This window comes from Lacerta agilis, chromosome 5 (assembly GCF_009819535.1).
Source record: "Lacerta agilis isolate rLacAgi1 chromosome 5, rLacAgi1.pri, whole genome shotgun sequence".
NCBI lineage: Eukaryota > Metazoa > Chordata > Lepidosauria > Squamata > Lacertidae > Lacerta > Lacerta agilis.
In genome coordinates, this window is record NC_046316.1 from 55681366 (window position 1) to 55694433 (window position 13068).

General features: G+C 45.2%; 1 protein-coding gene across 1 annotated transcript; it reads right to left on the minus strand.

Annotated features, from left to right (window-relative positions):
• Nucleotides 1-785: 785 nt before the first annotated feature.
• GOT1 (glutamic-oxaloacetic transaminase 1) lies at nucleotides 786-10077 on the minus strand. Its single transcript, XM_033149913.1, has 9 exons — nucleotides 9862-10077; nucleotides 6656-6837; nucleotides 6236-6359; nucleotides 5262-5374; nucleotides 4208-4312; nucleotides 3322-3472; nucleotides 2862-3027; nucleotides 2208-2350; nucleotides 786-1822 (listed from the first exon to the last, which is right to left on the minus strand). Exons 1-9 carry the CDS (start codon nucleotides 9983-9985, stop codon nucleotides 1683-1685), a joined length of 1248 nt encoding a protein of 415 aa, XP_033005804.1. The 5' UTR covers nucleotides 9986-10077; the 3' UTR covers nucleotides 786-1682.
• Between the last annotated feature and the right edge of the window lie 2991 nt (nucleotides 10078-13068).

Here is a 13068-nt window from a genome sequence, read left to right on the forward strand (position 1 = left end):
ACTGTAGAATTGTAGAGTTGGAAGGGACCACAGGGGCAATACAGGAATCTTTTGCCCGAGGTGGGACTCTAACCCAGTTCTGGTTTAGAGTGGGGCTAACTTGATGGACAAGGAGAAAAGTGTGGCTTTGGCAGGAACAGAGGGGTTGTTGCAACCATACAAAGATGGAAAAGCAAATATGATCAATATGTTGTTCCCAGTGAAAAGGAGCCGCTGAAAGATTTTCCGATGTAGAAGGATCAAATTTAGGAACTTGTGTAACAATGAGCAAAGATAGCGTGCTCCTCTAGAGCAGCAGAGAGCTGCACACACACAAACATTGCATGTCTCAAGGTTCAAAGCTTGCCTCTTCACTCAGTTTTGCTGAAGCAAAGGCAGCAGTGGCACCAGCTCTCTTCACAGATCATCCCTTGCCTCAGTTTGTATGGCAGAAAGAAGCTTCAGGTGCTGTAGACGAGAAGCAGGAGTACAGTTTGTGGACTGTGAGCATCACCCTCACCAACTACATCAGTAGTAACATCACCCTTCCTTCTACCAAACGATACTCTTGATAGTTCGCTCATCAATGTTTCCAGGCAGAGTATCTAGTTTCGGAGCTACCACAAGAGCATCACCTCTTAATCTGACAACTGGAGAGACTGAGGCAGGGAAAGCTCAAGTGGAGAGTAAGAATAGGTGCCTGGATGCAGTAATGGGTTGTTCCAATGGGGGTTGAAGATCACACACACAACTGACAGCTCTCTTCCTTTCTCCACCCCAGCCCCAAGTTGGCCAAAAGACAGGTATGGCATGAAGAGATGTTTTATTGGTTGTACTGACAGAAAAGGTGGTTATTAAGATTACAATCTTTCCTTGTGCAAGGCTGGAAACCAGGGAAGCGGCACCAGCCTCGCTCCCTGAAGTAACCCGCTCAGCTCATACAAGGAGACCAGTCGTTTTTGGTACATATCCCACAATGCCCAACCCTTCTACTGGAACAGGCATGAGCCAGAGAGGATTGGTTACATAAAGTGCAAACGGAGATGCAGACAAGGCAGCCGGAAGAGGCCATGTGCTTGGATTCCATAGTTAGGTGCTGTTAATGCCAAGTGTACAAAGTGGACCCCAAGAAGGAAAATTCCCACTGCCACCTGCTCACACACTCAAACCGAAGGCCATTTAAAAGTCGGGAAGAAGCTATGCAGACAAAAGTGCTGTTCTCAATCCATATTGAGCAAAGAGGTATGAGAGATTAGCTCAATTGGTAGAGCAGACAAACTATGTGTTACAGTATGGAGGGATTCAGTTTTTCTTGTTTCATAGGGCCAAACTAGATGTTACATGCAGTTGTGTGTTTCTTTCTTCCACTGTTTTGGGTTTTTCAAAAACTTAGGGATGCTTGTTGCGGGGTGGGGTGGGGGGAGCGTAACCCTTTCTCACACCACAACCACTTTTCTACTCAATTCTCTGGCCAAAGGAAGAAATGGGTACTCTGTTGTCCCACACTGAGGCAGTGGGGAGGGGGCTGGTAGCAGCTTCAGAGAGTGGTAGAATTTTAACCAGAAAAGTGGCAAGAGGCAATAGTGTTAAGACACCCTTTCCTGACCCCTGGCTATTTCTTTGCCTAAAATTCCCACTTTCCAAAGGCTTCTGTTGGTTTTAAAATAACCCAAAACGTAGGGGGAAAGTTACATGCAACCGATTTACTGGATCTTGGTGACGGCCTCATGGATGGAGCTGGCAACGTAATCCAGGTTCTTCGTGGTCAGGCCACACATGTTTATGCGGCCGCTGGCCATCAGGTAGATGTGTTTTTCCTTGATCATGAATTGTACTTGCTTAACTGGAGAAAGAGCAAGAGGAAAAATTGTGTCAGGCATCTCATCAGGTAACCAGAGCAGCCATTACTAAGGTTTGCTGGCTGCAGCTGAGGTCACAGCAGGAAATAACGCTGGTAAGCAACCAGAAAGTGGATGCAATGTGAAGAGATCCTGTGAAGTGATTGAAAAAGGAAATGCACAGGTAGATCTGTTCACAGTGGAGAGCTGTGTAAAGATGGTTGCTTGGACTTGCAGTGGGGGGCAAGGAGGTACTATTGAAGCCAGAACCATTTTTGCTAGATCACCTCAAGCAAAGTCAGGAAAGCTGCTTCATTCCCTATACCACACCCCCTCCTTCCTGCCCAGGCTCTTCCAATGCGTATCTACACTGCCCAAAGCTGTACTCACGATTGAGGCCAGTGAAGCTAAACATGCCGATCTGCTCTGTGATGTGATTCCAGGTGCCGGGTGTGTGCAGCTTCTCGAGACGAGACCTGAGTTCTGCCCGCATCAGCAAGACTCGATCTGCCATGGTCTTCACATTCGCTTTCCTTTCACAAGGGAAAAGCATTAGTTCAGTCCAGCACCAGTTTTTTTAAATGGCAGCAATGGGGAAGTGTTGGGCAGTAAACGGGGCCCATGATCCCCACTTGGCAGGGATCAACTTAACCCCTCCACTTCTTGCTGTTCCTTAGGTAAAGGTAAAGGGACCCCTGACCATTAGGTCCAGTCGCGGATGACTCTAGGGTTGTGGCGCTCATCTCGCTCTATAGGCCGAGGGAGCCAGCGTACAGCTTCCGGGTCATGTGGCCAGCATGACAAAGCCGCTTCTGGCGAACCAGAGCAGCGCACGGAAACGCTGTTTACCTTCCCGCCACAGCGGTACCTATTTATCTACTTGCACTTTGATGTGCTTTCAAACTGCTAGGTTGGCAGCAGCAGGGACTGAGCAACGGGAGCTCACCCCCGTCGCGGGGATTCGAACCACCGACCTTCTGATCGGCAAGCCCTAGACTCTGTGGTTTAACCCACAGCGCCACCCGCGCCCCTGCTGTTCCTTACCACTCATCAAAAAGCTCTGGAGTCGTGAGTGTTGTAGCCACAATACGTGCGCCCTGCGAGGGGGGGTTCGACCAGGTGGTGCGGACAATCTTCTCCATCTGAGACAAGGTGCGCTGCACATTGTCGGCATCCTTCGCAACAACAGTCAGGTTCCCCACACGCTCATCTGAGGGAAAAGAAAGGAAAGTCAAGCCATAAGCCTTAGTCCTGGTGCAACAGCCCACAGGGCAAAAGGAAATTCTCACTTCCCTTTATTTGAATCTCTACTTAGTTATATCCCACCTTGCAGTTCTAAAAAAAAAAAAAAAAAAAAAAAAAAAAACCAGGTTCCCATAGTGGCACGAAACAGCAAAACCATACAATGCAATAATTGTTCTTCTACAGGCCAAAATAAAAAAGCAGCTTAACATTAGAACAGAACAAAATCCGAGAAGCAGGGAAGTTGAATGAATATACGCACTGTACAGGCCAAAGTTTTTGGAGAAGGACTGAGCACAGAAGAGTTCGAAGCCTTCAGAAACGAAGTAGCGGACAGCCCAGGCATCTTTGTCCAGAGAACCCGAGGCAAAGCCTTGGTAGGCAGAGTCAAAGAAGGGGAACAGGAACCGGCGCTGCAAGGAAGGAATAGTTAAGGGGAGAAGATTGGTCTTTGGCACTTACTTCAGGGCATCCTCAACTGCCCTCCCTGAAAGCACATGACTGCCAAAGACGGGGCCTTCTCAGTGATGGTGCTCTCTCCCCCCCAGAGATGTTTCCTCAGCACCTACTTTATTGCCCTTTGGGTGCTTCCCAAGCTTTTCAGACGCAATTTGAATCCTGCCAACTGTTTTACAATGCTTGTCATGGATTTTTACATTGACATTTTAATTGTTTTCTTCTTTTTCTAACCTGCCCTGGGAATAGGATTAAAATGAGGTATTAAAACACTTAAAAGAAGAAACCAAAACCACTGGTTCCACACACTCCTTCACTCAACAATATAGTGTATTTGTGGCTATAAAGAAACCTATTTTAAATTACACATTTTAAAAATTAAAAAGTTGTTTTCTAGTGGTGTCTACTGGTTAGGGTGTCAGTAGGTCTGGGGAGATATAGATACAAATCCCCTCTCAGCTGCAGAGCTCACTGGGTGACCTTGAATCAATCACTGTCTCTCGGCACCCCCAGTCTCATAAGGTGGCTGTAAAATTAAAACTGGTGGGGGGAACTATATACCATTTAGCTGAGCTTCCTGGTAGGAGAGCAGGATGAAAATGTAGCAGTACTAATAAATTAATTCAAAAACATCCAGAAATATGGCTTTGGGCACAGACTCTGAGAGTACCTTGTTGCAGAATTGCTAATACCTTCATAACAGCAGAAATTTGTTTCCATTGCTCCTGTGTGGGGTCTGTGCCAGTTGGGTTATGAGCACAAGCATGGATGACAAAGATGGAGAACTCCGGAGCTTTCTGGGTAGAGAGAGAGAATAAAACCCAGTCATTCATTCATTCATTCATTCATTTGTATGCTGCCCATCTGACTGGGTTGCCCCAGCCACTCTGGGTGGCTCCCAGCAGAATAGCAAAAACACGATAAAACATCAAACATTACCCTAAACATCAAGTGGCACTAGCCATTTATGTTTGAGACTCACTGATGGGACTGTACAATAAAGAGCCGGGTAGAAGATGCTGCATTCCAGATGAACACAGAATTGTAGAATTCGAAGGGACCACATCTAGTCCAACCCTCTGCAATGCAGGACTTGTTAGCCCAACGTGGGGCTCAAACCCACGACCCTGAGATTAAGAGTCTCATGCTCTACCAACTGACCTATTCTATACATATATGCATTATGGATAAGACATAGGAGCTATACAGGTTTCAATCAGATAGTGAAGAATTGTTGAAAATATTTTATGTCTATTCTATAAAGTTCTGATATTCTATGTATATACAATAGATACTAACAAGACAAGGCACCCTCACATAGAACAATGCCACCAACAATGACACATACACTTTTAAAAGACTAGCATGGACTGTGATCCAAGGAACTCCACACACATCAAGGTTTCCAAGCTCTCCAGATTTCCCCTTCCAGCTGCAGCTCTATAAAGGGCCTCCTGTTTGGAATGACTGTTCAGGAGGCATGAACAGAAGTGGTAGGGAAAGCATCAGATCCACACAGGGAGATCCACCCACAGCTCTCTGACTCCCGCTGAGTGAGAAGATGGGATTCCTGCATGGTGCTGTCTTGCAGTCAAGAGACACAGACCATCCTAGCAAATGTTTGGCTAGCCAGATCTAATATTACAATAGGCTGGAAACGTTGCTCCTGTAGAACATCTACACAGTCCCTATTCAGATTTCCTTCTAGGTTATGTTACACCCAATCCGTAAGGAGATCTGGCTCACCTCCAAGTCCTCCAGGAATCCCTGGATGTCCAGACCCCTGTTTGCAGCATCCCAGTAGCGATAGGTTCGGATGTCCTTGAACCCAGCATCCGAGAAAACAGAGTTGTGGTTCTCTGCGGGGAAAAGACAAGAAGCATTCATCATTCAGCCAAAGCTCAAGCTGTTCAGGATTAGAAGGGATTCTTTTAAAAAAAAATGTCCCAGATCTATTTCTTCAGAACTGCCCATCAGGGCTAGGAAAGTATCTGACCTATCCTGCACTTCACCCTATAAATTGTAGCCTCCACATCTGCTCCCCCTTCCTACCTTTAGAGAGAAAGAGACAGAAATACTGTGTTTCTAGATCTGTGTTTGGCTTCTTACCTTCATGCAAGGGGCAGGGACGCTGCATTTTAGAAGCCACCCTCAGGTCCTCTCTAATCCACTTGTACATGACTCAGGCCTAGTCTGCAATATGAGCCAAGGGGGGTGGGGGACAGACTAGCAGGCTTCAAGCAGCATTTCTGCTTGTATTTCTGTCAAAACTACTTGATGCCTACCCCTTCCCCCGTTCCTCCCCCTCCTTCTCTGGTGCCCTGTGTGCTTCCTTCTCCTTGTGTATTGTGTGTATTAGTTTAGTCACGGTTAGAATTATTTAGCCAATTCTTCCAAACCAAAGGGGTGTGTGTGTGTGTGTGTGTGTGTGTAGTTGGGCTTTCCCTACTACCATAAGGGAAGTGTTGAATATTTTGATTCTATGTGTGTGTATCAATAAACACCCTCATTTTAAGGCCTATGTGAGTTTGAGTTCCTGGGTAAATCTACTAAGATGTGCTATTGCCGCTGTCTAAAGCTTCACAAGACTCCTCGAACATGTATGTGAAACACGTGTCTACTGAGGAGGCTTGTAAACAACGGGGAGCCCAGCCTTCCCTCTCTCTCTCTCTCTCTACCCCAAACCATGCCAAAAGTGCCAGCCAGGCCTTGGCACTCACCCCAGGAAGGAGAAGAGATGTAGACAGGGGTTGCAGTGTTGTTGGTTCCATTGTACCAGCGTCTCAGGAACTCGGCTCCAATACGGAGAGCCCCTGTGCCCCCCAAGGACTGGACACCCCCCACCTGGAACAAAGAGAAAGCAATAATTAGAAGACAAGGTGCCTGGGCATCCTATAAGCAAGAATCCAGTTTCCTGTAATAGCTTCATTTAACTATACTGAGATCCTTACCTGTCCCCAAATTCCTCTGTTCCAGTCAAACCCCAGTATCTACATATGTGTGTGTGAGTGAGAGATTATATGCCACAGTGCCAACCTATTCCCACCCTATCTCTTCCATGCCATCAAGCTCTTCTGCGTTCAATAAGGCTTAACTTGCACGGATTAAGTTCGTAATAGGAGTTTCCTCTTCAGGCTCACCCTGTTCTCCTTGATGGCTGGGCTGTCGTCTCCTAGGGCAATTCGTGAGGAATTGGAACGAAATTCTGGCAGGCCCAGGATGGGCAGGTACTCGTGGTTCAAGCTGAGGTCCTTGTTAATCATCTGCTCCACTTTCCGAACCACTGGCAGGACCCATGGCTGCCCCTCATCTGTGCGATAGGCTGCAATGTGGAAGGGAAGGGAATGGTTCTAGACACAGACACACATCTCTTAGCCTAACCCTACCTCTCAGGGTTGTTGTGAAGATAGAAGGGGTCTGGGAGAGACATGTGCAGTGCTTTGAGTTTCTCAGAGGAGTGGTATGGTATAAAATAAAAGGATGGACAAAAAGGCTTACTACAGAGAGCTCGTTCTCTCCCTTACTCCTTCCAGTCTCACTTGCCAATTTTCACTTTATCCTTTTGCAAAGGGATGCCTGTCTCACACAGGAGGTCTCCAATGCAGCGCCATTCCCACAACCCCTTTGCTTACATATTCAAATCCAAGCACTTTATTCCAATTGAAAAGGCTATCAAATATGACAGTTTGGTCACTGCACCTGGCAAGTTTGGCGGCTCGGGTACATCAAGAGCTTAACGGGATCTTCAGGCCAAGAACACATAGAGTATGCCTGAAGGCAGCAAAAGGGCTAGCATGGGCCATTAAAGAAAGAAGACTTCAAATCCTGAGCATGAGCTGCAGAGCACAGTTAAGAGACACCACAAACAACAAACAACAAGTATTCCAGAGGATACTAGAAAAAGGGAACTGGCAAGCTGGCTTCTAATTAGTTTGCTGAGGGTCAAGCTTTGAGCTATTCACCTGCAGGAGGTGCAGTGACTTTGGGGCAAAGGGGAAACAGGCAACCATAGATTGTACAACTTGGGAGCAAAGGGTAATGCTTTAGAAACTGCAGGACTGACAGCTAACTAAACACTACGCTCAGCCTGGACTCTGCTTCTTAAGGACAGAGTCCCTTTTCCAGTTCCTGCAAGGCCCCGGCATTAACTTGCTCAAGGTCGTGTGGTTCACCCAAGCAGAGCATGGGCACCAGTCCAGATCTCCTGACAGCTGTAGCCCAGTCATAAGAACATCAGGTGCCAAAAGTCTAGGCAGCATCACAGGCCCCTTACCTGAGGGAAGCCAATCAGTAGCAACTGGGGAAACAAGCCCAAAATAAAGGATACACCGAGACTGTCACAGGACACAGAACATAGATAAAAGAAGAAAGTGGGGAATGAATGCAGGAGGGATAGTGCAGGTAAAAAAAGGATAAAGATCCAAAAAAGTCCTGGATCTGACAACATTAGATTAAGAAAGAGACGACAATTCCTTTTCTCTCCACAATCAGCCTGACCCATTTCCTTGTTTTTCTCTTCACGGCTTCAATTTGTTTCCATCTGTCGTTATTGGACTTTTGACTATAAACCAGGGTACATAGCTTCATTAGCAATATTGCTTCAACATTTCAAGGATTGGTAGAAGTCCCCCATTTAGCCACTGATCCTTGTGATACACAGCCCCTTTGCTAGTAGCTCTACCGCTTTCTGAATGGCTCCCTCAGATCGAAGTATCAACAGCAGAACAGTGCCCATATCCATATGGGTCTTTAACACCTATCAAAAGCATCAATTTTGGCACCATCCTTCTGTATTCTGCAGATCTGCTGTGATCAACCACAGAACCCCATGTCAATATTTATAAACGGTACAGCCAAAGATCTGCAGGTAAGATGAAGTACAAATACAATTTCTGTAAACTGAACTTGGCTGTGAGAAATTACATGCCATAAAGTATAAACAGTATTTAAGGATACAGAGCATTCTTCTGTCTGTCTGTAGATAAAAGCGTACAAATCTTCCATTTAGGCAAAACAGATTATATGTGCAGAACCACATCCCAATCATTACATGCAGTTTCCTGCTTAACTTTCTCAGATGTTCCTTCATGAATCCAATGGCAAAGGCATGAGCATAAGAAAGAGTGCAAATTGCAAGAGACAACCTACCAGTGTGATTATCTTTCGGGGTGCTTCCAGACAACCTGATTTATCCAGATTTGGTTGCAGGGAGATTAGAAGTCAAGGTTAGTTGACACTGCATCAAAAGCCAGTGTTATTCTGCACTTTCCAGTGCTTTCCCCCAGCACACTCCTTATCGCAAACAGTCTAATATTTTGGGGAAGCATGTTTGTGGCACAAAACATCCCAATCAAATTATAAATGTGCAATCTCAATTTGCCAATATGTGATCAAATCTTTCTTGAAAATAGTCTAGAAGCACCTTGGATTTCAACTGTGCGCTCTGAAGATCAGGGATCATTGAGTGTTAGCCATTTTTAATCTACAGAATTGGAAAGTATTCTGATGCGTATTTTTCCCTGCTAAGCCTGAAAGCCATCAAGAGAAGTAAAGAATTTTTCCGGAGGTTGCACAGATGGTCCCAAGTGGTTCAGATCATCAATGTAGTTAAAATTGTAAACACACACCAATGCATGTTCAACTGAAAGCATAAGGGCTTTTTCAGTAATGGTCCCTTCTTCTTACCATTTGATGGCCAATGATGTTTTATGGTTGCTATGCACTTAACCATTGCAGTTTTGTGCTGCTGATAATATTGTTGCAATGTTATACTGCTTTACAATTTTGCATGTTTTTAAATTGTTGAGAGTCACACAGAGAACATTTGGTATTAGGCAAGGAACAAAACGAATCAAACAACAACGATCAGCAGGAGCTAGATTCTCTAGAGTCTAGACTTTATGCAGGATTTTGAAAGTATAGAAAATATGTCTGAATCAGCTGATTGTGAAACATTCATACAAATAACAAATTGTTTTCATCACTGCCCCCAATTGTTTGGTCATGCATCCGTGTCACATTCCCATCGATTTCTTTTCAGACAGAGCTTTTCTGTGTCTCTTTGACAGATGGGTGGTAGGCAGAAATTCAACAAGTGCAAAGGTTCCCTGGCACGGAGCTGCAATTATAGAGATGCCATCACCTGATGGATTTCTGTCTGTCTCACAGCTGCTCAAAGGCTCAAGAGGACCCCTCTTAAAATGGACAGGTTAGTGATGGGCACCCTGCCTGCAGAGAATGACAGCGCCCGTCTCCCCAGGACTCCCTGGGATCAGATTTCAACCACCCGTTTCCGACCAGGAGCCGCATCCAAGCGTGCTTCTCTCCTCCCGCCCTTCTCTCTTACCTCCCACTCCCAGGTTGACCTTGCGCGGGTCCCCATCGGCACGGAAATCCGCCGTGAGCTGGAACACAGCCACGGGCGGAGCTTGAGGGACGGTAGTGAACACGGATTTCCCTCCGGGAGACATTGCAGGACAATATCAAGGCTGGAACACCCCCCGAACGCCGCTGCCTGGAGGAGACGGAGAGTGTCACCTTCACAGCACACGGAGGTAGAGAGAGAGAGAGATGGGGAGAGCGAATCCCCTGTCCCCAATAGCAGGGAGGCGCGCCCTCCCGCCAATCGGAGAGCCGCTTTCGAGGGGGGCGAGGCGGGACAGCCAATCGCACGAATTTTGAGATTGCCGGCTAATGGAATACCGCATACGAGGGAAGCCCCTGAAGGGTAGCCAACCACTGCCTTCTAGAGGCGGGACAAAGCTACAAATAACCAATCCCTCCGCGGTAGGAGAAAGGAGTCATAAAGCCTGTTGTAGAAACGGAATAGGTCGGTTTTGTAATAAGGCCCAGCTGCGGCCAGATGCTCTGCCGCTAGGAAAGGCGGGAGCAGGGAGGTTGCACGGGGTTTGTTTCGAGCGGGGCGGGGAGATTCTGGAATTTGCAAAAACCACCTGGAAACCTCCCAAAATAGTGGAGGCTCTTGGGAGAGGAGATTATGTGGTCCGAGGAGGGGGCGCTTGCTTGATTAATTAAACAAACCTCACCTTCCGGAGAGGAGTTGAACCCATTGGAAACTTACAGCCTACGGCGGCTGTAGAGACCAATACAGGAGATAAAGGTTTTGTTGCAGCTTGTACTGATGCAGGTGTACCATGGCGTTTCTTCTCTCTGTGCTCCTCCCAGAAGAACGGTCATTTCTCCTCTGGTCACTGCTGTGAATACACGACATGGCCATTTCCAGACACTCCAGTTGTCTGCAAGGGATTCCCACACAGCGGGGTTAATGTTGCCAGCCTTCCTGTCATGTTTGCAGACATCTTTGTAACAGAGTTGGTCTGCCAACAGGCCCATACAGCACATCCTTGGGGGTCCTGCCATCTTCCATTCTATGGACATTACCAATCCAGCACAGACGTCGCTGAACCAGAAGCACAAACATGTTGGGAAGGTGGGCTTGTGAGAGCACACCTTTGTTTGAGACTGTCCTGCCATGTGATGCCCAAAATCTTCCTGGTGCAGCATATATGGAATAGACATGTATAGGATTGCACTGTAAAATGGATTATACTATACTAGGTGTTTTCAGGTTACACCTAGGACTACTGGGTAAAGAAGCAATGTTGTCCACTTTTTGTAACTATAGAACTCGGCTACAAACAACATGATGCAAAACCAGGGTTCTGTTCATATAGAGTTAGTTATCTCTGTAAGGTCACTGGGGGGAGCTGCTGTACCATCTTTACTGCATCAGGACTGCTACAACATTTAAAGCAAATACTGTATCATAACCCCTTTTTATTTCAATTTTTCCCAATGTTTTTATTAAATAGTGATTTTATTTCTATGGCAGCTCTCAATTCTTGCTAAAAAGGATCCAGATAATGCTTATGACCATTATAAATATTAACCAAAATTAAACAATAAGATTTTTCATGCCATACTCTATCAGAAGAAAGAGGCAGTTAGAAAGCTTTACTAATTCAGATTCTAGTTTCCTTTTGGAGTTGATGAAAATGGTAAAACTTTCAGCAGGTTGGCCTCTATCTGCTACTTTTGTTGCTTGTTATGCCAAAGGCTTGACCTAATCAACAACATGCATGTCTTATCTAGATCTGGAACACTAATCCACATTTCCTGCAAGGAGATTATCCCCTACTCCTTTAAAAGTACCCCCAAAAAATCCTTTCCAAAGCAAAGTGAATTCCAACTAGCAGTATTCCAAGACAAAATCATTAAACCACATCTATGCACAATGGTACTTTGTTTTTGTTTAGTGGGAATTGTGTCAGTTACTGTGAATTTGATGCTCTTTTTGTTTGTTCAGGTCTATACTAAGCACTTGCCACATTATCCATAGAGCCCTGAAATTCTGTAATATCTACTAACTTTTGGGGAAGATCATTTCGAGAGTGATACATGAAATATTTCAGTTTAAAGTGGAACACCTACCCTTTGTTAACCCCCTGCCTACTGACATCAGACAGGCATCTTCAGTGTGTTCTTTCTTTTCAGTGCCAGATCAAAACATTTTTGTTTAGGCAAGCCTACCCAGACAAGTAGATGTTGATATGTTTTATCTGATTTAGTTTACTGCTAGTTTTAACTGTTTTAATTAGATGACCATAGAATGGTAGAGTTGTAAGGGGGCCCTGAGGCTCATCTAGCCCAACCCCCTGCTGTGTAGGAATCTCAGCTAAAGCATCCATGACAGATGGTTTTCCAACCTCTTATTAAAAATCTCCAAGGAAGGAGAGTCCACCACCATCCGAGGGTTTCCGCTCCACTGTCAAAGTTCTTTCTGGTGTTTAGTCAGAATCTCCTTCCTTGTAATTTGAAGTCACTGGTCTGGGTACTACCCTCCGGAGCAAGAGAAAAAGAAGCTTGCTCCATCTTCCGTGTGACAGCTCTTTAGATATTTGAAGATGGCCATTCTATCTCCTCTTAGTCTCCTCTTATCTAAGCTAAACATACCCAACTCCCAATTATTTGCTTTTAAGTGTGTTTATTGAGAAGTTTAATATTTCTTGTAAACTGCTGAGACGTTTTGTGACAAGCAGTACATAAATTTTGTTAAATGAAAAAAAGGAATGAAGTAATCCAGTAGTATACCTTTTCTATGTTAAAAATAGGATCCTGCTAATTGGATTAGTAAAGGCATGCTCATTGCTGCTTCTGAAAGACTGAACCACCAACTCCAGGTTCTGCCAACACATTAGATTTTACATTAATATTGCGGTTCTTTGTGACCTAAAATCTAACATGTTGGCACATTATTCTTAATAAAAGTTTCAAAATTAAAAAATGAATGAATCCTGCTATGAAAAGTTTGCACACATGAGGAGCACATATCCTGCAATAAACAGGGGAGGGAATAGACCAAATATAAATTATTAAGTTTGTGGCATCTTTAAGGTACCCTAAGAATTACATGAAAATTTTTAAGAAGCTGAGATCCGGTACTTTGGCACATCAGTCTAAAACTAGGTTTGAAGAAGAGGGAAAGGATCTTGTAAAAAAAAAGTTTGAGCCTGTGGTTTAAAGTTTAAAGGTT

Excerpts from the sequence above, each read along its gene's own strand:
- GOT1 (XM_033149913.1), bottom strand. The coding sequence starts at position 9,985 with ATGTCTCCCGGAGGGAAATCCGTGTTCACTACCGTCCCTCAAGCTCCG. Across the intron at positions 5,375-6,235 it reads CATCTCTTCTCCTTCCTGGG|AGAACCACAACTCTGTTTTC; the intron begins GTGAGTGCCAAG and ends TTTTCCCCGCAG. Across the intron at positions 4,313-5,261 it reads GATTCCTGGAGGACTTGGAG|AAAGCTCCGGAGTTCTCCAT; the intron begins GTGAGCCAGATC and ends CTCTCTACCCAG.